This window comes from Oryzias latipes, chromosome 19 (genome assembly GCF_053564925.1).
Source record: "Oryzias latipes strain Hd-rR chromosome 19, Olatipes_Hd-rR_3.1".
Lineage (NCBI taxonomy): Eukaryota > Metazoa > Chordata > Actinopteri > Beloniformes > Adrianichthyidae > Oryzias > Oryzias latipes.
Window position 1 is genome coordinate 19919533 of NC_136255.1, and position 22834 is coordinate 19942366.

A 22834-nucleotide genomic window follows, 5' to 3' on the forward strand; every position below is an offset into this window, starting at 1 on the left:
AAGAAACAGCTGTGGTGATTACAAATTACAGCCAAGTGTGAGCAACACATAGAAAAACAATTAAGGTCCAACAAAAGCAGGAAAAATATAATCCTTTTTTATGACAAATACACCTTCTATCTATAATATTGTGTCATTTGGCACACAGTCTCTTCCACACTTGGAAATTTTGGTGTGGGTTTCTTTAAAATAGCTGTTTTCTCTAGGTCGTTCCAGAACATCATTAAGGTCAGTACTCTGACTTCTACATTCATACATTAACCATTTGTTTACTCCGGTGGGCTTTTTTTTATCCGGGTGACCCAGTTTCTGTGGAGGCTTGCAGACAGATGTCGTGACATTTGCGTTAAGAGTTTGCTGGTATATTTCAATGACGCTGTGCCCCGGCTCAAATGTATCATACACGGCTTTATGTTGCTGCTGGACCTGGTAGCAGGTCATCTGTGTAATGTCCCTCGAAACTAAACATGCCTGTGAATGTTTTTCCTGAACTAAAGAGCCCTCTTTGAAATCTGTGCGACACTCGTCAGAGAGGGAGTGCAGTTTGCAGCCCGTGGCGGTTTTCCTTCTCTGTACATGTCGTGTTTTGTGTTGAGCTTGACTTGAATGAGGCTGCAGTGTGGGGACAGGAAAATCTATTTTATTTCTGGAACAGGAATATTTCACTTTATCTTGATTTTTGCTTTTTTGGAAATGTTCTTTTTACAGGCTCAGAAGAATTTTATTATAAATAAATGCTTAAAGTCCCACTCCAATCATCTTTTGATCTATGTTGAAAGCTATCCTTTTGGTCTTCTTTAACCATAATCAAATAACTTGTGTCATTTTCTAGGACATAGTTTCTGCAGAGAAGCAGTAGTTTATCAGAAATTCACCTCTAAATATTGGGTGAGACCATTGGTGTAGAGGAAGCCTTCCTCTACTTCCCATCATCCCCTTGTTTATTCGTTGTGGGGATCCCTTGTGCCAGGGCTTGCCAGTTTAGTCTGGGGTTGTTGCTGCGATGCCTGCCCTTGCTGGGGCATCTGGGGTGAGTGGACCCTGTTGCTGTATTAATCTGGGTGGGCGTTTTGATGATGCTCCAGTGGCAGATCTGGCTCCAGATATAGATTCCCAATATACTGTTTCCTCACAGCAGAGCCAAGCCACAAGTTTCTTTGATACAGTCATGTTTTCATACCTGTATGAGCGGCCATGGGTTGTATGTGTCAAATAAGTGGAATATGTCAAAGGGTTGCTATGTTGCTAAGTTGGTTTGAATTTTTTATTTTGTCTTCATGTTTTTAACTCTGTAGCATAAAATCTGTTTTTTTTTGTTTTTTTTTTACAAATAAAGTTTAATTTGATTCACAACATTTTGAATAATTTTGGCTTAATTTTCTCTATTTATGAATTCCATTATCCCAAAAAGGCCACAAAAATGTGTTAAAAAATGTCACAAACACAATTTTCATTGCAGTGGGTTTTTAAAACAATGATACCTGAGCAGGAGGGGTCAGTTAAATGTCATTCCCAGAACGGCCTACTTGCATGTGTTTGTTTACTTCTTCAGCTTTTATGTCAGACAAGTTTTACTTTAAGGCTCAAAAACACCACCGGGCAGCATCACGGAGGATCTTTCCACGTGCGACAAAAAAAAAAAGGTCTCAGATGAAAACTCAGAGGCAGGCGACAAACGTCAGCAAGTCGCAGGAGGCCACGTCAACCTGCTTACTTGAGTTAAACTTGGAGTCTCTTGATCTTTGCGTGCATCTGCTGAATTATCTCTGTGTCATGGGTCGGTATTTAGGCCTGTTTCTCTAAACTCCCTCAAGAGACCACCCGTCAATCTGATTTAAATCCAGCTCCCACGTGTGGCCCCACCAAAGTTTTAGTCACAGGCTGAGACAATTCACAGCTTTTGTCACCTCTAGAGGGGGGTCAATGAAATTAAAACACCCCACGGTGCTCAGTCTGACCTCAATCTGTCGCAACTTGAGAAGACAGAAAGCAAAGAGGCGGATGGAAACAAAGAAAAAGGGGACGAGATGGTCTAAGAAGAGCTGGGGGAGATCTTTTGTGATTTTGGTGGACAGGAGAGATGCCAGGATGAGGAGGGATGAAGGAGAGGTGAAAGAGGAGGATCTAAAGATCTCCTGAAATGGATGAGAGAGGACAAAGTCCTTTCACCTCAGAGCGAAAGACCACGATTACGATAAAAAGATCCTTTGTGCCCTTGAGACAGATCAGGAATGAATAAAACAAAGAGAAGGACAGAAATAACCTCCTCGGCAGCGAAGATTTACCGTAGAGTTTTGCGATACATGTCTTCTTCTGTGATCCCACAGTAGGTGAGCGTTTCGTTCCACACAGGATTCAGAGTGTTTCGCACTATCTTGGTTTTCAGTTTATTGGCCTGTAAATCACAGGAGACAAGAGTATTTATTCAACATGACTTCAAGAAACTAAAACCCTTTAGGTCTCTAAAAGAACCACTAAAAATAAAGTTGCACTTGAAGATTCTCTGTGAAAAACATTTTTTTTTTTTTTTTTACTGTCTGGAGAAAACTTTTCTGAGGATAAAATCAAACCTTGCAGGCTCCAGGCAGCAGATGCAGCTTCACATAAGGATCAGCCAAACCATTGAAGTCCATTGGCTTCAGACCCTTAGAGAGAAGATATGATGTTCTCAGAGGACACTCTGCTCACTCGGTTTATGAAATTCATGAGGAGATTAGGGATCATCCAATAGCTGCTCACACTGCAGCGTGGACATTGAGTTACAAAGCTGTGGTGGCGGCTGAACAAAAGAATGACCCGTTCCTACATTTGTGCTCCGGATAATCATTCTTTAAGAATCGCAGGGCTGTGAGGTGAAAGGTCACTGGAGTCCCCTCTGGTGGCAATAGACGAGATCACTAAGATTTAGAATATCTTCACTGCGATGAGAGATTTATGTCCAAATGGGTCACACTTTCTTTTTACATATCAGTACCTATAGGGTATTTAAGAAGCAATTATATGGTACTTTTCTTGTACCAACTGGATACTTACTTGCTATGTATTTAGGTGGTACCATTTGGTTAATACTTGCATAGTACATACTGGGTATATATGCTGTACCTATGCTGTATATATGCTGTGTTTTTGACATTACCCAAAGCGTCAGATGACAGGCATTTAGGTTAAAATCATGGCATTATATCTTTTGATTTTTTTATTTGTAAAGTTAACATGTAGATAAAATATGAAGAGTCTTTGTTTGTTTTCCAACACAGAATAGCCTTTCCACATCATAAACATTTATGCAAGACTAACCTAACTTTACCAACCTAACAACTTCAGAAAAATGGGTAAACGGGCGGGACAAAAGCCAATTCCAAATTGCTTCCCTACCCCTCTGACTCCTCCCTAATGCTGCAACTGTAGGGGCATTTGAAGCTTCAGTGGTGTGTGAAAGTATTTTTTTAAGGAGAAACTTAAGCAGAGCAACTTAAGACTGACTATCCCTCCATCTGGATGGTGATCCACATCGCGCTTGTTGTGCGGAGGACAAACGCATTTCTTCATGTGAGTGTGCTTTAAAGCACAGAAGTTTACATTTAAATTAAGTTTTTGTTTTTGCATGACTTTTCAAAGTTATGAAACCGATGTTGTTATGTATTTTCCGAGTGCTGGCAGCTACACGCTAACATAGATGTTCAATGACTGTTTATGTCATCAAGCGGTAGTAACATCCAAAGTTGAAGACACAATTATTTCCATGTATGTAGGGGTAGGGAGAAGCCGAAGGGTCGGAGAAGCAATTCAGATTCAGCCAAAGTCATTGAAGATTTTTTATTGATTATGCCCAGAAGAAATTGATTCTTTCTGGAATCAGCCTCCAGAGGTCATTTAAGAAACTGCAACACTTGATACTTCCAGATAGAGTTAAACTTCAGAAACAGGGTCTACAGTGGTTCTTCGTTCATCATGGATGTTGCGTTCTAAAAATATCCCGCAATAGACGAAATCCATGAAAGAGTCATCTTTATTCTTCGCAATAATTCTACATATTTCAATGCTGTAAAACCCCTCACTGCCCACAACACACTTTTCTCAGACAGACATAAACACTTTCACTCTTTTCTGTTATTCCAAAAATTAGTATTAATAAGACGCGTGCAAAAATTTCACAAAAAACTGCAAGTGAACTGCATTACAGGAAGACCAGTGTACAACGATAAATGTTTAATTTTGCTTTTAAATAATATTTGCTATCTTGTGGGGTCCAGATGACCCCACTCTCAATGTTAACGTGCCTCCAAGGAACCTTAACGTTTGGAGTGGGGTCATCTGGACCCCACAAAACAGTGTGCTGAACTTTCCATGAACTGTCCATGGATTACAAGAAGTCCTCTCCGCCTTTGTCATGGTAGGGATAACACGTCAATGTAAGGGTGGGGTCATCTGGACCCCACCAGATACCATAAGGGTAAAATCTGATGCACTGACAGGAAGCATTCCTCAAGAAGCTGCAGACATTTGCACTGAGAAACTTGGATCAAAGACTTTGAACCCAAACAATGAAGGTAGATTCAGCTTTGATGGCCATTATATAGCTCAGTGCATGAGTCTAATAGACTATTTGATTGTCAGTTTTAATCTACAGGCTTACTGCTTTGGACGATTAGGAAAAGCAGCATCTCTGATGACGTTTTCTTACTTACTTTTGCTCTCAGGACGGTGCAGTGTAAGGAGCTGGTGGCTCTCTCATACAGGAGGTCAAACTCCAGAGTCCCCAAAGAAGCTGGAAATAATGAAAAGAAAAAAACGAGTCAGTTCTGCTGGAAATTGCTTTTGTGCTGATGACTTCATTAACTCAATTAAAAAAAAAGAGTGATCGGAAAGATTTGAGGACATCTTCTGTGTTCAAAGGAGTAGATTCATGTAAAACTGAAATTTCAAACTAAAAAACTGTTCTATAAAAAAAGTAGTTGTAGCTTAAGACAAGCCTTTTTCCCCCCAGAAAAGCAGTGACAAGCTAGGGTAATTCTCTAAAAACAATAAAAATGTCAAGGTGTCACTGTAAATACAGGTCTGTGTTTATCTAATCTGTTTTCTTTGGAAGTTCCACTAAAAACGGATCTTTACTCTCGGGTGACTCACTGTTGTCATCACTATCACAGCTGTCAATCTCTATGGAAGTGTCCATGCTGCTCATGGCTGACAGCGAGCCGCCTCCACCTGCAGCTCCTGGTAACAGCGGAGACAAAAAGCTTCTGCTTCCTCCTCCTTCTCCTCCTCCTCCAACCGCCCCTCCATCCTGACCCGAGCCGCCTGGGCTGAGTGGAGCCGGGGCCGTCAACTGATTGGGGGAAAGTGGCTCAGAGAAGGAGGAAGTGGGCGAGAGGCGAGGGAAGTAGGAAGAGATTTGGCGGATGGGGCGGATGGGGCCGGGGCAGACGTTGATGGCCATGTGCTCCTGGATGGAGATGCCCAAACGGTTTCCTTGACGCACAGTCATGAGGCTGGGAGGGAAGAGGTTTGCAGCGTTAGCGATGGTTGCAAGGAGGACAATAACTGACATTTTGAAATGGATTCTTCCAAATGAGGAGAGCCACTAAGCTGTCAGGTGAAATACAGGTGTTCTGCCAATTAAAGAGCAGACAGAAGACAATTACCTTTTATGCTTTTTTTTACTGACATTTTTTTTACTGACAGCTCTTCTCAAAAATAATTTTTGATATTTGTAATGGGATGAGCATGTGCACAATTTGCATTTCAGCTAAATTAATCCAAATTTATCAGGGAGAAAGGAAGAAAAAAAGACCAAGAACCCTAATGATGCTCTGTGAAACTGGAAAGTGTGTTTGTGTGGGTGTGTGTGGGTGTGTGTTTGACTGAGAGTCTGTTATCTACAAGCCTGACAGTCCTGCACAGACAGGCAGGTAATTACAGAAGGAAGTTTCTAAAGGCTGGAAAGCTTCTCTGGTTCTCTCAGACAGCGACAGGACTCCCAGTGATTATAAAAAGTTTTGGTCACATAGAGTTGAGCTGACCACACACATCTATACAGAATGTCTGCTTCTTTCCCAAAATATAAATCAGGTGGGAGGATTACAAATATCTCACAGCAGTAAAGACAGCAGCGCTCGAGGCGGAGTTCTGCCCTCAATACTACACTCAGCTTTTCTTATGCTCTCACTGCATTAATTGTGCATATTTGCCATATCAATGTTAGCCCTTCCTATGTATTTTCTCTAAGGGTGAAGCTTCATAAAGTTTGAAAATATTTAAAGAGATGGGAGATATGAGCTCATTCTTACTGCTCTGATGATTAGATTTTGTTTTAACAATCCACTTTTGTCATTGATCCAACCACTGGTTCTGATTCTGAAGGAAGTTTTATTTTGAAAAATACTGAATGCCCCACCACATCCTATTCATTCTTGGTGCATGTCAAGTCGCTTGGTCACGTTTCGAAAATTCACCCACTACTTTCTTGAAGTCCCACTTGGATCTTGTTTTGATCCATTGTAAGTAAGTAAGTAAGTAATCTTTATTTATATAGCACTTCTCACAGAGAACGACTCACAAAGTGCTTCACAAAGTAAAAGCGTTCCCAGTGGTCTTTTAAATATGATTATTCCATTTTTAGCCAGGCTTATGTTGTCTACAAGTATTTTCAAATGTGTCCAAGGCTAATTCTTGTTGTTGGTCACACATATTTTTAGGGGTAATTATAAAAATAGGAATGCTTGCCAAGTGGCACAGTGAATGTAATATGCAGCTATATTAAGCCACGCATTTTCAGTAAGGCCAAGAAAAAAGTTCAGCACTGGCTGCACATATTTTAGAAATGACGTACAAATAGTCACTTCAACTAAAAAAGCCTGTGTCGTTTTTAAGACATAGTTCAATAATTACTACTGCAGAGCAGCAGTAGTTCGTCATATATTTACTTCGGAAGTGTGGGCGGGGAGTAAGCCTGCTCCCACTTCCCATCAACCCCTTTGTTTAAACCTTCCCCCTATAGCTTACTGTCCCTCACACCCCAGCCTAACATAGACGTCGGGTCCGTCTCACTCCACAGCAACGATGCTGTCAACAACTCAGAGGCAGGTTTTTGATGAACAACAGCTGCTCTGAAGAAACTATGTCCTTGAAAAAGAAAACCGGTTCTTTTTATTAGAAGTGACTAAAAATGGCATGATCATAAATAAAAGACCGCGCTTTTAAAATACCAATAAAAAACGATCATGGTGGGACTTTAAGTTGTAGATTTGCTATGAAATACTTGACTTTCCAAGTTCTAGCACTTTTTCTAACAGGAAGTTGAAAGAATGTGAATCATAGCCTTCATCTCTGCAGAGAAAGTGACCATCTGGCCTCTCTGCAGGACAGGACACATCTCAGCCCAATCTGAACACAGACTTTTCCAAACATGCCTGTCTAGACTTAGCCCTCTGACCTCTGTCTTGCCCTTGGACAAACTTTTTTATATCTTAGTCACAAGACAAAGTATAGCTGTAAATTCTTTTTTTTTTCAATAAATGGTCAATAGATTTTTATGAAAAGTGCTTCATTTAATTGTGATCTAATATTTTGCTCCCTTCCTTCAGTTTCTTAATTGTTGCCTCCTAGCCCCAAATGCCGGTTCCTTGTGTGTCTGCACACAAGTGGCAACGACTCGGATTCTCTTTCGACACTTCTCGCCCACTCTTCTGCAGCTCCGTCAGGGAGCAACAGCTAGCATTATCCAAGAGGCACAATCTGTGAATGTCAACAAACAACCAGCTCACTGCAGCTTACTCACGTCAACCAGACGTCACCGATGAAGACGAGTTGTATTTATGTCCGTTAAAGAAACATTTGGTTTTCTTGGCTGTTTCTGCTACGAGTGTTTCATAACTGTGACCACATGTCCTCAGTGTTGTAGGAAACCTTTTTTTCTTTTACTATTTTGGGTGTAGTGATGTCTTTTTTTTATTTTTAAATGTGTTGCAAAGAGCCTTAGGCAAGATGCTTCATCCCAGCACTTGGTCAAAGCTTTTACCACAGCAGTGACTGCACAGCTGTCAGTAAACACTAGCTGCAACACATTTCAGAAATTAAAAACACATTATGTTCTGCGACAGACTGGCAACCTGTCCAGGGTGCACCCCCGCCTTCTCCCAACAGTATCTAGGATAGGCTCCAGCAACCCCGTGACCCCAAAAGAGATAAAGCGGGGTCAGAAAATGGACGAAAGAACACATTACACTCACTTATTGTGACAGATATAAATCATGCATGTTTACCACTGAACATAAAGATTAGAAGTGGTCACATTACATTCACAGAAAGAAAGCTGTCTTCAGCCGTTCTTTACCGACATCTTTAAAGAAATTTACCACCTCTAACCAAAACTAGGACACTTCTTTGAGGCTGCATTTAGTATGAATTTTTAAAAAGTGTGTTTTACGCTTAATAAACACATCTATGTGGACAAAAAACAATTTTTAAAGATGAATCCATCCACATAAAGATTTTTAAATATTTGGTAAACTTAAATCTTTTTAGTATTAAAAATATGTCTCCCATTATTGTTACTCCTTTGATTTACCTAATAATGAAACACTTTTTTTTCTGTTTTGGTTATCTAAAATTCAGCAACAAAAATAATTTGTTTCAGACCAGGCTTTAGAATGGTTTGTCCAAACATTGCCACCATTCTATTCCATACTACTTATAAAGTTATAAACAGCAACAAACTGTTCTTACATAAGCAGTGATCTTGTTCATAACAGGAAAAAATACTCTAGGCAGTGGATGCAGTTTACTCTTCCCTGGACAAAAAAGGGGACTTTTTGTCTTACATCTGACATCTTTAAACAAACAGGCTGTAGATATTGTTTTTAAAGTGCCTTTTGAAACAGAATGCATTGTAATAAGCCAAAAGTCTGTATGAAGAAGAAAAATATAAGCAAAGTAAAGTATGTTGCCATGAAAGTCCTATGTGGGAGATAAAAAGACCTCAGTTTAAGACAGATGTAGATTCTCTTTACAGCCAAATCATTTTCTGGTGATGTGTAACAGGAGCTGTGGTGTTTTTAAAGAGAAAAACTGTCCTTTTCTTGTCTTTTCAGAAAAATCTTTTATTAAGGAAAAAAAATGTAAAAGCAAGGACTGACGGAAAGAGGACGGAAGCAATCATAAATATTTTTCACTCTTTGATGAAAGAAACAGCTCCACAGCAAACGGTTACTTTGATTTGAGCTATACTAACAGGCTTTAGCAGGAGGGATAGGTTTCACAGCAGAGTCTAAATAGTTGTGTTGTTCTCTCCTCCAAACAGGAAGCTGATGGAAAACTAAACTGAAGGTTTTAGGAGAGCAAAACTGGGATCCCAGTGGGAAAAGTTGCGAACGGCAAAGGATCAGTCAAGAGGAGATGCAGGTATCGTATACGATATACGATATTACAGATTTATTGCTGTTTAAAGGTAAATGGTATTAAAATAAGGTAGTGTTTGAACAAAATGGTGTTTCCACTTTGAAAACAACAAAACTGGCTTTATCCTGTGATATAATATTATAGGAAAATGCAAAGAAGAAATGAATGCATTCTGCTTTCAAGATTGTGTGTTTTGGGATAATTGTTTTTGGTGTTTTAACATTATTTTTGTGGCATTTTTCTGATGATCTAGGACCTGTAGCGAGGTTTTCTTTACTTTACGAGTGGGAGTTCCATGTCCGAGCCCCCACTCAACAAGATGATGTGTCTGAACCTGTTTCCTCTGACCGTTGACCTTCAGCAGGAACACAGAAAGTGAGAGTCATTTGTCTTTTGTAGCCAAGTGTCTGCTGTGAGCAGCGGCGGGTGGGACGCTCCACAGCTCGTTCGGCTTGGCCGAGGATGAAACAAGTGTCAGAAGACACTGCAGAGTGCTTGCACTGAAGCCGCTTCACATTGAAAGGACTTTCAGAGATTGTGGAGAGACGCTGCTGCCTTTTGAAAACCTCAACAGCTTAGTTAAGGACTTCAACAAGTCAGACATCTGCTGCTCTCTGTCACGGCTCAATTAACCAGTGCTGAGATAACTTTCATCTTTGCTCAGCTCATCGGGCCTGAGGTGAATCTTTGTGGCTACCAGACAAAATACACGAGACCTTTCAGTTTGCTTCATCAACAAAGCAAGACGGGGATAGAGAGGTTTTGAAGTGGAGGACATTATGGTGACGGTGAAACAGGTCAATGAATCTCCTCGTGGCGATGATGATAACTATTGATGTGAAAAATTGTCAGTTTGAGAAATAAACGTCTGTACCAAAGGCAATTGCACGTCTGCAAACACAGATATGCTCATGACTGATTCTTCGTCCACGTCTCTGCAACATTCGGCAGCTTTGAGAGCAGCTGCCTGTTGACATAATGTGTGCAGTCACTTGGATTCCAGTTGTGGCGGATGTGGCTGGAAGCTGGAGCAGCTTGAGCACCAGCAGCGGCACCAGCAGCAGGGGCAGCGCACACACCACAGCGAGGCTCGGGGGGCTGCGGCTCTCTGGGAAGCTGGAGCTCAAGGGGCGCTTGTGATTGATCGTTCTCATGCAGCCAGCTGAAATCTCTCTTATCTCCTCCTTTCATCATTGTTCTGAGGAGTGAGATACTGAACATGTAAAAGCGCAGATTTTGCCCCCATGGTTGCTTCATGTGCAAATATAAACTATGGAATTCTTTCAGCTGCAGCAACTATTAACCAACAGACACTAAACTCTTGTATTTCTCAGGAGATGATAGAGAAGAATGGATGTAAATTCTGGAATATCTCTGTGCGGCGCACGACCTCCCCCTCCTCTTTCACTTCCTTCACTTTAAATTAGACTCATTTGACAGGCATGGGCGCTCTCGTCCTCATCTTCCACCTTCATCTCCAGCATCCTAAATCAGCTTTCGTGTTCCTCATTATCTCCCCATCATATGCTCCACCTGTAGCTATGAGAGGATTTCTCTTTCAGCTGTTGTTTTAAACTCCCCCCTTGTGTCCTACATACAGCGGGCCCCTGCGGCAGGCTGCGTTCACCTTTAAATAACAAGCCGCTGGATGACAGGCAGATGGTACAGGGCTGCACATTGTAGCTACTCATTAGACTTTAATAAGCAGCATCATTTATATCTGAGCACAGTGACAGTGAGGTCTTGTCAATTAGAGGCGAGGTATTTCGAAGCAGCCAGGGATGAGTAAAACTTCAATGTGTATGTCTGTGTGTGTGTGTGCATGCGCCGGAATGCGTGAAAGAAAAGTGAAAAAGCGAGAGAGAAAAAACACTTGAACAGACACACACACATGTTGCATCTGTGAGCAATGGAAGAGGGCTGCAAAATGCAACGCTCCAAGTCTGCTCTTATTTTTTCAAAAGACATAAATACAAAAAAACATGTGAAAAAATTGTGGGGAAAAAAATAAAGAAAATAAGTAAAAATGCAATGTAGAACAGTTATAAAAGGAAAATATAGTTCTCAGGAAATACACATTATGAATTTATACAGACTATCTTTCAAAATAAAATAAATCCTTACCTCAGGAGAGGAAAACTCTGCAGAAAAAAATAAAAAAAACAGGGAAATCCGGAGTGGGAGACTAACAGGTGCTAAAGAGGGGAGCAGAAAGCAGAGGGATGCAGGGGGAGACGGGCTGAGCGAGGACTGCGCGGATCATTCAAAACTGGATGTGCGGATAGTTCAAGTTGAGACTAGAATGAGAAGACAGGAGAGAGGAGGGCGGCATGCTGGAGGAGGATGGAGGGAGTCAGGAGGAGGAGAGGGAGATGCATTCATTCTTTCTCAGTTGTGCGTATGCACTTCCCTCCCTTTTGCACCCCCCCCCCCCCCCCCCCCCACACACATCATCACAGCACTCACACACACAGATACAAAAACACAGACAGGGTTTTTTTTTTCACCACATTTGAGACATCCGCACAAAATCCCATTTATTCCCTGAAGAATTGAACTCGATAATAGAAATAACCCAAAATATCTTTTATCACTTTAAATTCTGAAACTGAAATGTAATATCTATATTTAGTCTAAAAAATACAACATGGAAATTAAGCCTTTTCTTTTTTACAAGAGTTGAAAATCACGTAATAATCACGTAAACTGTGAAGTATTACTAATTTTATCCATGACTCATTTTTAATATCAGATGAGTAATTGCACCTTTAACTAGCAAATTAATGAGATGATGAGAAGAAAAAAAAGCTCTTCTCAGCTTAAGATCGACGTGATATTGTGTCCAGATAGGCAACCGTTTGGATAGTTCATAAAAACACACATGTTTTGTTAAACTTCTGCAGATTTGAGCTTTTATATAGTAAATGTGTTGCGTGTTGGAGACATCTCTGTGTGTTGTTATAGCAAATACGATTTTTACATTCCGGAATATCATGAAATATTCATGTGTATCCTTTATGACTTCATTATACCTTATCCTGAAAGATGAAACTATTTCATCTGTGGAGTATGAGCTTCTTTGGTTTAGTGGTTGAATTCCTGATATAGAAGGATTATTTTCAATTTAAAAAAACTTAAGATTTAAGATTTCATGGCAGCATAGGTTTTACCAAACTGCATCAGACATTGCACAGCTGTGATGGTGTTTAACTTTTAAATGTGATCATTAAAGTCTCATGTTGATCATCTTTTGATCTTTTTTCAAAGCGTTCCCAGTGGTCTTTTAACTGTGATTTATGCCGTTTTTGTTTTCTCCGACATAGTTTCTGTAGAGCGGCAGTAGTTCATTTGAAATTTGCCATTGAAGCTACATTCCCACCGCCCTCAGTTAACAATGAAAATGTTATGCTGTCATCATGTTTTCATCAGAAAAATGCCACAAGAACATGTTAAAACAATTTTCAACAACAACAATTTTCATTGGAGTGGGTCTTTAAATATCAAAGATTCAAACAATATCTTCCCATAACAGATGCATAATTATAAAAAATACAAAAGGTACCTAGTTTTGGCTGCTTTTGCAGCAATACTTCCTTGCAGTTGCTGAGTGGAACATTAACTAGGACAAAATGTGAAAAACATATTCAGCTCAACAAAGTTTGGGCTTGTTGAACTTTAAATAATATCAGAAACACATGAAGAAATCTGCCTTACATGCTTTGTAAAGTAAAAAATTCTGTTATTATTCTGAATTAAAGAGATATCCAGATAACATTGGAACTGTGGCGAGGTGCTTGAGAAGAGAACACAAACGCCTGCCGAGCGCCGCTGATGCAAACTGGAAGACTGGGTCAGAAACCGTCAAAACAATGTGAGAAGCTGCTTACATCAGACTTCAATTTTGTCCAAACCCAATTTTTAAACCCATTAAAGTTCTGTTGTTTATCTAATGTTGTATATCTGTAATATTTAAGTCAGAATTCTGTTTCAATATTTTGAAAGAAAGAGGATAAACTCCCTTTTTTAAAAATAAAATAAAATAAATATCACCAGTGAAATATTTCAAATCTTTAAATTCTGCATCATGCACTGCTGGTTTATTCTTCCTTGGCATTCTGTCAGAACTGGAAGCATCAGACTCAAATAAATGAAGACCCAAAAGAAGAGTTTGAATGTGAAGTCTTTGACACAGGAGGCATAAAAATAGGTCAAGAGACTTTGTGCCTGTGTGGTGATCAAATTGTCTGAGCCCTAACCAGATATCTCTTTTTTTAAACTCATTTTTCAATTCTAATAAGATTAAAAAAGTAGGTATATGGCAAATCTATCTCTGAATTCTGTTTGTCAGTAGGAGATATGGAGGAATGTAGTGTACTAAAAACAATCACTTGCATCCAATCTGTCCCATTTAAAACAAAATTTCTAATTTCTAAATATATTTTCCCCTGACTGTCAAATAGGAAGTAAAAGGAACCAAATGCGCAAAGAAAGCGTGTATTTCATCTGTATTGGTTCCAAAATGATCTGTCCTTAAAATTGCTTCTTAAAACACCCTTTTTATTTCCTACAGTCGCAGTCCCAGCCACACGTGTTTAGTCGCATAAAATTGATGCCACGGCACAGACATGCATGAATGCATTAACAAGGAAAAATAATGCAGTCAAGCCTCCAGAGAAGGATGACTCTCACTTCTTCATTCAAACTGCTAATTCCACACTCAAACGACACGCGCACACTCACGTGACAATTCCCAGACTATACTCTCTGCCAGCGTTGTCAAAAGACATTTCAATCCGCGTGCCATCCTCTTCGTCCCTCCCTCCTCCCTGCCAGGAAAACTCCTCTTTCCTGCCTTTCCCCATTACAAATGCATAGTCTTTACGTGCTCTCTCCACACCAATTAGAACTGGTGCTTCAGTGAACACAGCTGACCGGGCCACAATGGCTCTGACAAGAACAAATGACATCCGTGAGCCAGTTGGCCTTGTTACACGCACTGATGAGTAACGGATCCAATCATGCCAAGAGGGAGAAAACTGCAAAAATGGCAATGCAATTAATTTGATAGGAGTTGCCATTAAAACAAACAAATTCGAATATGCTCAGGATGATAAAGATCACAAAAGTAAACAACTGTTCTGCAGATGTATCAGAATACATTTTTGTGGAACCTGTAAAATGTTTTAGCCCCCAACATGTTAAAAAGTTATGTATTAAGCAAAAAAAGGGGATTTTAAGTGTTATAAGAATGGAACGTTTCAATCCTTAAACTTATTTTAGCCTTATGAATTATGCACGATGCACTATCAAGGATTCAACTTTCAGATAAAAAAAACAAATGGGAAACAGGTTAGCAAAGAGATGAGTCCATCTAAAAGAAGTTTAGTCCAAAGGTTCTAGATTGAAAGCATCAGAACAACTCCAGAAACAGAAACATGTTTATTTAATGTCCAAATAAAGGAGCTGCTGAAAGTTTAAATCAGATAAATGATTGTGGATACATTCTAAAAGAAAAGCCTTCTATCTAAATTCTGTAATTATATTGTTTTATTTTGACAGTCAAATACATTTATCATAAATGAAAAAAAATTTAACTTCAGGAAGTACAAAAAATATGCATTTAAATTGCGCACTTTTACAAAACCTGAGCTTTTAAATAATTCTTTCTTAAGAGTACCCAACATGATGACTTTTTAAAAATGTATTTATGCATTTTCAGTCTCTTTGTTGCAAACTCTCACATAAATTTAGATTTTAGCTTCTATCATATTCCTGTATAATAAAACAGAACAATGGGTTTTATGGAGCTCACATTGCCTATTTTATGGCAAACGTTAAAGTCTTTGTTTTTTAGATGGTTGTTGCGGTAATGCTGGTGTCCTAAAACAAGTTTACACATTTTTATTTGTTGCTTCAGACAATGCATGTCATTCAAAACACAAAGGCTGTTTAAGCATGGGAGTGTTTTAACAAGCGGTACGTCAATTCTGAAACAAAAGCATGCGAAGGTAAAGCGAAAGAAGAAGATTTGGAGAAAAACTAACATTAAAGGAGTTAAAGCCTCTTCAGTATCACTGCAGTAACTAAACTTCTGATTCAAATACTGAACAAAATAACACAGAGAAGCTTCCCATGTTTATCTAATATAAATGTAATTTGAAACAAGAAATTTTAATAAAAAGTGCAAATTTAGTGCACAAATGTTACAGACAAAAATTTGGGGTTTATTTTGGCTAAATGTTTCTTCTTTATTGATTTTCTTAATCTAATTTCTTAAGAGAAAGTAATGAAATATGCCTGTTGGGTAACATAAGAATGTGACTCTTTTGACACATTTGTTTGTGGAATTCTTCTCAGAATTCCAGTGGTGTGAAAGGCCCGTGTTGCACATAACTCCCAAAAACTATGATAACTTGAAGAAAGTTGGAAGAAAGTATACAAACCTTAAGTCCAAATTGGACGAGTAGTTGTAAGTAAAAGTCAAAGACCCATATTTAGGTGTGTGAAATTTATTGACTCATTCCCTGGGGGACCACTGAGCTGCAGACAGAGCCCTGTTTGAATTTAACCCCTGTGGTACTGGGTCCCAATTTAGAGTCTTTGGTATGACTATGCCATGGATTTGAACTAACAACCTTAACCGTCACAGGGTGGACACTCTGCCACATAGCCACCAAGCCGGTGAACTCTTACAACTGAGATGTTTTGGAAATTACCTTGTCAGGGCAGATTGCCTTTTGTCATCAACACCTACTGGCAGGAAATGACATTATTCAGCCAGTGATAGACAAGACAACAAGTATCAAAGCTGAAGTAGTGGTGAACTCACACCAGGCACTAGATTAGGGGTCTGCAACCTGCGGCTCTGAAGCCAGGCCTCCATTGAGGCTCTCTGGTTGAAAAAAATTAAAATGTTTTTAATTTTAAAAAATAGCTGTAAAGCTAAAAAACAAGTTAGTAGTAAAGTAAACTAACTCAAACTTAATTCAACTCATTCACAAACAGTCGAAGGACAATGTTAGTAAGCAAAATAAGAATTTGTACTTATGGCACATCGCATTACAAGGCAGATTTTTTATTTTTGAACACATTTAAAAATATCAATTGTGCCTTATGATTGAAGAAGTACAGTAAAGGTCACTTGATAAGCTCTTATTTATTTTTTGTATTTAGTACCACAATAGTAAAACAAATGGGAATTGTTTTTATTTTTTACTCCTAACATCAAGCTATACTACTACATTTGCTGCATTGAGATGATCCCATGTGGAACAAGGTGTCTTTTATTTTGAAAGGAAGTCATGAGAACTTGTCAAAAGCTGTAAACTTTCATATTTTTTAAAGTTTGAAAACGGCTATTTATTCTTTAAGTTTTATTTATGTCAAAGAACAATAGTTCATTTGATTTAAAACCTTTCTGCACACCAGTGTCTTTGTTTTTAAAAAGTGAAATAAGACTTTGTGGCTCCTAAGGGGTTGTTGTCCATGAGAAATCGACCCCGACTGGCTCTTTAAATGCTGAAGGTTGCAGACCCCTGATAGACTACCTATTTATTTTTGACCCCCAAAGTAAATTTTGTCTGATTCTTTTTAACCGTTTACCGCTGGAACTTCAGTTTACATTCTTTCAACTCATGTGACTCTTCAACCGCTTTTGGAATTACCATAATTTCTGCAGAGTCTAAAGTGGAGAAAAGCAGATTTGCAACGCGTTATGCAACGCGTAACGATTGTATGGCGTTGCATATTAGTCCAAAGACGATACAAAAAACTGCTTTTCTATGCGTTAAAATCAGCTGATTCACGTTGATTGCATAAACAATTGAAGAGTTGTGTTATATCAAAGAGCGTGTGTCAATTTCAGAGTTGTCTGCGACACCCTCGGGTGTTAAAAGGTTTTTAAAAGCCCAGAGTCGTTCATCTTTTCTTTTATTACTGCCACCAACTGAGACAGGGTGTCCAAAGCATCTATTCTCAAATCCGGATCATCCAAAAGCAACGTGAGGATTAAATAAGGCCCCACCTTCCTGTTCTGAGTTTGAAGTCAACCTGGAAGTACAAGATGTTGCAGTTCCTCAAATGACCACAGGAGCCTGTTGGCCACCATGTTATAAAAGTCCAACTTTCCACCAAAAATAAATGCATGATCAGCCTGGTTACTTGAAAAAAAAAAAAGGTTATTTTCTATTCATTACAATTGTGTGTGGGTGGAGGGGGAGGTTTTGACAATACATCCGTTATGTGCTAATTAGAAGACAACCTTGTGATTTGTTGGGTACTTGTTTTTCTGATTGGCAGGTGGACCAACCCCTTACTTTACTCTATCCCACCCTGTCATCCAATTATCAGGTAGACATCAACTTCCAGTGGAGTACGGTAATCTGCCTGCACCACCTCATATTCACCCTTCAGAATCTAATCGTTGATGCCAAATGTTATCTGTCCACTCAATATTTCACTGACAGTGAACAGGGAGGAGTCATACTGTGTTGATTTAGGAACTGCTCTTCAAAATATACTCAGAAACACAGTTTTAATCTTAATTTTCCTTATACATCTCCTCCAGCATGAGAAAAATGCATGATAGAGCACCAAAACCACAATTTTCATTGGAGTGGGTGTTTAAAATGACAGAAGTGAGATTGTGTTTTAACAGTTATCCTCAAATGAGCAGTTAAATCCTAAAGTTCTTGAGGTTCCTTCACTTATGACTTTTTTAGGCAGTTCCACTGAACAATGTCATACTAAATAGGGTACAAGTCCGAGTTTAGTTTAATCCAAATCCAAGAATGAGTCACAAATTAAAGCACTGCACTTGGTGCTTTACTTACTGTATTGCAATTCATCTTGAATGCCGTCTCACTTACCTTTTTTATTTTTTCAAATCATCCCCCTGAAGCCTTCTTTCATGAGAAGTGGAAGTCGCTGTCCACAGGAAATAAAAATTAGAAATCGTCTCATGCAGGTAGAATCACCAAATAGCTGGAAAAGGAGGTATTTCAGCCTTTTCAAATGAAGTCACAAACTTCTTTTTTTCTTGGGGGAAATTTGTTGCAATGCAGTGACTTGCTGAAGAACTGGTTGTTGGCAGAGTCTTCCTGCGGGCGGCCTGGCTTGGAGATAAATTGCTGGAGGACTTATGGAGAACAAGGGGAACAGAAGCTAAAGTGACCAAGCGTGACGGATGTGGATGAGTCTGCAACAACTGGTGAGCCCTGCAGCCTCATGTGGACATTCAAACAACAGACATTTTGTTTGTGTGTGTGTGAACTCAATATCCCTTCACATCAAAGGTGTATGAATGTTTGTGCGTCAGCAGCTCCGAATGTCTATTGTTATGAACAGACTCATCTATGATGCAAGGAAAACAGAGAGAGTCTGCAACTGCTGTGGGACCTATCAAATGCAATCTGGAACAAGAAAAATCGATATTAAAGAAATCTGCATGATACACGAGTTTATACCTCAGCAGCAGGCTGGGACATAAAACAAACTGCATGGATTTCATTTTAGATTAGATCGTTTTTTTTTTATTATTTAAGAAATAAATAAAACATCAAGCTGTGAAATATTATTCAGTGTTAGACCTGTATTCCTCAACAGATCAAAGTGAAAAAGTACTCATCAAAAAATATTACTAATTCAATTTCAAAAATCAGCTCTCAAGAATTTTACTTATTTGGCAGTTAAATTCAGGTACAATATTAAAAGCTGTAATATTTTTTACTGTGAACACTGGGGGGTGAAATAAAGTGAAATTTCCTCTCATAATCTGCAAAATTTACTACATACCAGTAAATCATGTAAGTAAGTCATTCATTGTAGTGACTTATTACCCCAAGAGAACCCATAATAAACATCAGTTATAAACATCAGAAATGGTCACTTGGTCTGTAGTAAATCCCACATAATTTTCCTTTTTTTTTTTTTTTTTTTTTTTTTTTATTCATTTGGGTTCTTATGGGTTAAATTAATAATGTACAGAGGGTACAAGGCAAGGCTTTCACCAACTAGAGCAAAGAACTCCACTTTTCAAAAAATTGTATTCCAAGAAATTGCTTCTTTTTTGTTGTTGCTATAGTTGTATTAATAAAAATGCCATAATCATGATCTCCCCGTTAAAATTTTCTTTGTCTTAATTTTTACCAGGTAACTTAATTTACTGCAGGTGTTCTTCCACTTTTACCTAAACGCCCTTGACTCATAGGCTTTTGGAGGACAATCTGAAGTCTTAATGTCAAGAAATTTCAAACCATTGTCAACTAAAAATGCATTGTTTTTATTTTAGTTTCTACAAATTCCTGAATTTATTGAGATCCTCAAGTGCACATTTTGGCTGTATATACTATTTTCTCTCTACACAAACAATATTCATACAAGGCAGCAGTGGATGCAGTTTGTTTTTAGAGATAGTATTGTGAATATAAGGCTTTTTTTAAAACAAAGCTTCACAGCCTTGTAAAAGATTTTGGGATATTCCCCAAAATCTGCATTTTAAATTAGGATTTTAATTGACCAGGAGCTTAATAATTACATTATAAACCTGCACATGTAGTAAGAAACAACAAACATAAATCTTTGTGAAATGATAATATGTTGGATAAATATATTTTGATTCAATAGTGTTCCACATTTGCTGCAGACGTGGTATAAAAAAAACAACTCTGTTGTGATGTGCAACAGCAGCCATGGGAAAATAGTTTCATGTGAAGCTGCCCAACAAACAGTAGCAGGTTTAGTGTTGGTTTACAAATTTCCACTTGCACATCTGTGTTTCTGTGCACTGAGAGGAAAGTAGGCTTAACTGTAAGCCAGATGAATGTCAGCCAGTGTAAAGTGAAAGGCCCGCAGCTGCAGTCATTGACTGCAAGGACATATTGTTTTTTAGTATTATTATTCCGAGTAAATAGTCGCCTTTTTGAGGCCTTTAACATACCTGACAACTCACCAATTTTCGCACACGCATCAGAAAGCGCGAAAAATTTTGTATTTCATGGGAGACTGGCATGAGTGCACAAAAATGTCTTGAAAGTGCCACCTACAATGTTTGTTTTCGCCATCCTCTCCATATGCTCTAACATACAAACATGATTTAGACTGGGCATCTTTATCAGAGCCCTGCGACAGACTGGCGACCTGTCCAGGGTGTCCCCTGCCTTCGCCCACCAGTGATGGGCTCCGGCACCCCCGTGACCCCGAAAGGGAATTAACGGAAGAAGATGAATCTTTATCAGACAGAAACCTACAAAAACCTCTCTCTTGCCCAAGCTGTCACTCGCACAGGAAGTCTGCTAGATTAATATATTTAATCACCCATAACTTGAACGTTTTGTACAAATGTAGAATAAAGTGCAACTGTAAAGATTACTTTGAGATTTGATAGCCTTTATTCTACATTTTATGATCTTTGTAATCCTGGAGTTGTGTGTTTCAGATCATTTGAGGCAACATTTGCCTTTTTCTGTACTCACCTGGACATTCGGGAAAAATGCATAAACAGGCAGTATTTTGTTGCGCAAAAATGTTAAATATTCATAAACACTTTTATGAATGGGTATGTGGGTTGTTTATCTCTGGGTTATTGACTGTTGACCTCTCCAGGGTGTGCCCGGGGTCTTCCCTGATGACAGCTCAGATATTTTCCTGCAGGGCCCCCAATGACCCCAAACATGACTAAGCATTTATGGAAAGTGAGTGATGGTGACAGTTTTAAAAATGACTACATTTTCCTTTGAGGACAAAAACCCCATGAGACCTTATTATCATTACAAACATAAAGGACCCACACTGTCATGCTCACACTGCAGTTACAGTTCTACACCGTCACCTTCCAGCATATTTTACAGGAGCTGATGACCCAATGGGAGCTGCTGAGAGGAGCTACATGTTAAATGTGCAGGAGCTACACTATAAGTTAAGAGCTGTTTGATGCGGTGCTTCCAAATATAAAATTTTTATGTGCACTCATGGTAAAAGCTTCATGCTCTCTCAGCTAAAACTCACCCACCACATGCTCCAGATGCATCAAAGCCTGAAGGTGAAGGTTGTGTTTGATTTTTTTTTTTTTAAATGAAATCCACATTTCTGTGCAAGATGATTTCCTAACGTAATCTTTTACATTTTGGTTACTTAAACCATTGATAATTGTGGGTTTCAGATAAAATGCCAGAGGACCGCTGAAGTCCAGCTTTGGCTTTGCTCACGTCCTTCACGCACCGACGTTCATCCAAAATCTCTGGATTCATTCAAGGATTTTCTGCACTGCAGAGAGAGAAATATGCAAAGGAATTCTGAGCTCAGACTATCCCTCTTTGTAAATATTTCAACGATTTTCTTGTGCATTTGTTGTTAAACAGAGGTTTCTCTGCCTGTGTTTGTTTCATTTGTGACTGGTTTTTAATCTGTGTGCATCTTGTTGTGTGCTATATTCTACTATTTTCAGTTACTGTCATTGTAATTTTAAAACGTAGATTTATCCAATTTTTGACAGATCAAACAATGTCACATTCGTTTTCATGTCTGCACTTTAAATCTTTCTACTTCTTTACTCATAAAAAGTCCACAAGCTTTCCTGTTTGTTTGTTTTTTAGATTAGGTGTCAGTTAGACCATCAACAGTGTCAATGTCAAATGACTGTAAACTAGTAGGACAATGAGCCCAAAACAAACAAAATTGAGCTTTCAATTTTACATAATCCCAATCCAGGCAATGCCAGAATCAGAAATAAAACCTAATCTAACAGAAGTTTGGTGACCATAGTGTTTTGCTATTGCAAATGCTGCCAAATAAGTCAATTTTAGGTTAAATCTAGAAATATTTTATTCAAGTTTTATTCTTTATCCAAAGAAGGCAGAATCCTGCTCTGTGACACACTGGTAAACCTGCCCAGACCTGGCCTTCAGCAGGATAAGCTCCAGCAACCAGATGACAGAAAGGGATAATGCAGATTTGGAAAATGGATGCATCTTGATTTGTTTTAATTTGATTTGTTTTCATTTGATTTGTTTTCATTTGATTTGTTTTCATTTGATTTGTTTTCATTTGATTCGATTCCATTCCATTCACTTAACTCAATTTGATTTTCAAACAAGAAATAATACAGTAGACATAGCAAAAAAACAAACATAAAACAACAAAGTGCTCGAAAAAGAAGTGGGTAGAAAAAGCGTGTTAATTCTCACCCCTAATCTTATGCTTTTATTTTTTACACCTTACCATAGATCAATATTCACATAAAAAATTAAAGAAAAAGAACGTTACTAAACTATAACAAAAAGCATCTAGGTACCAAAACAACTTCCCCAGTCATGATTGTCAGTACCTTGTCCAATTTTCTAATTTCTGTTTCCAAAAATAAATGCTTCTATGATACAAATCAGAGGACAAACATCAACTAACAAATTACAGACCAGCGTCTTTACTCTGCCAATTTTCAAAA

At 38.7% G+C, this 22834-nt stretch overlaps 1 protein-coding gene and 1 long non-coding RNA gene across 3 annotated transcripts in view; one reads left to right on the forward strand and one right to left on the reverse strand.

The window, feature by feature from the left end:
• Positions 1 to 13155, reverse strand: part of LOC101175439 (double C2-like domain-containing protein alpha) — a 31727-nt gene extending 18572 nt beyond the window's left edge. For both annotated transcript variants that reach the window (XM_011488040.4, XM_078937398.1), the window contains exons 1-5: positions 11521 to 13155; positions 5128 to 5489; positions 4689 to 4768; positions 2571 to 2645; positions 2286 to 2395 (exon numbers count right to left, since the gene is read on the reverse strand). In XM_011488040.4, coding sequence (XP_011486342.1) covers positions 2286 to 2395; positions 2571 to 2645; positions 4689 to 4768; positions 5128 to 5485 — 623 coding nt within the window. In that variant the 5' untranslated portion in view covers positions 5486 to 5489; positions 11521 to 13155. The remainder of the gene's footprint in view (positions 1 to 2285; positions 2396 to 2570; positions 2646 to 4688; positions 4769 to 5127; positions 5490 to 11520) is intronic.
• LOC105356545 (uncharacterized) lies at positions 94 to 21724 on the forward strand. Its single transcript, XR_013651515.1, has 7 exons — positions 94 to 228; positions 9299 to 9399; positions 13155 to 13267; positions 17695 to 17745; positions 18296 to 18361; positions 18459 to 18604; positions 21554 to 21724. It is a non-coding gene; the product is annotated as an uncharacterized LOC105356545 (long non-coding RNA).
• The last annotated feature ends 1110 nt before the right edge of the window (positions 21725 to 22834 follow it).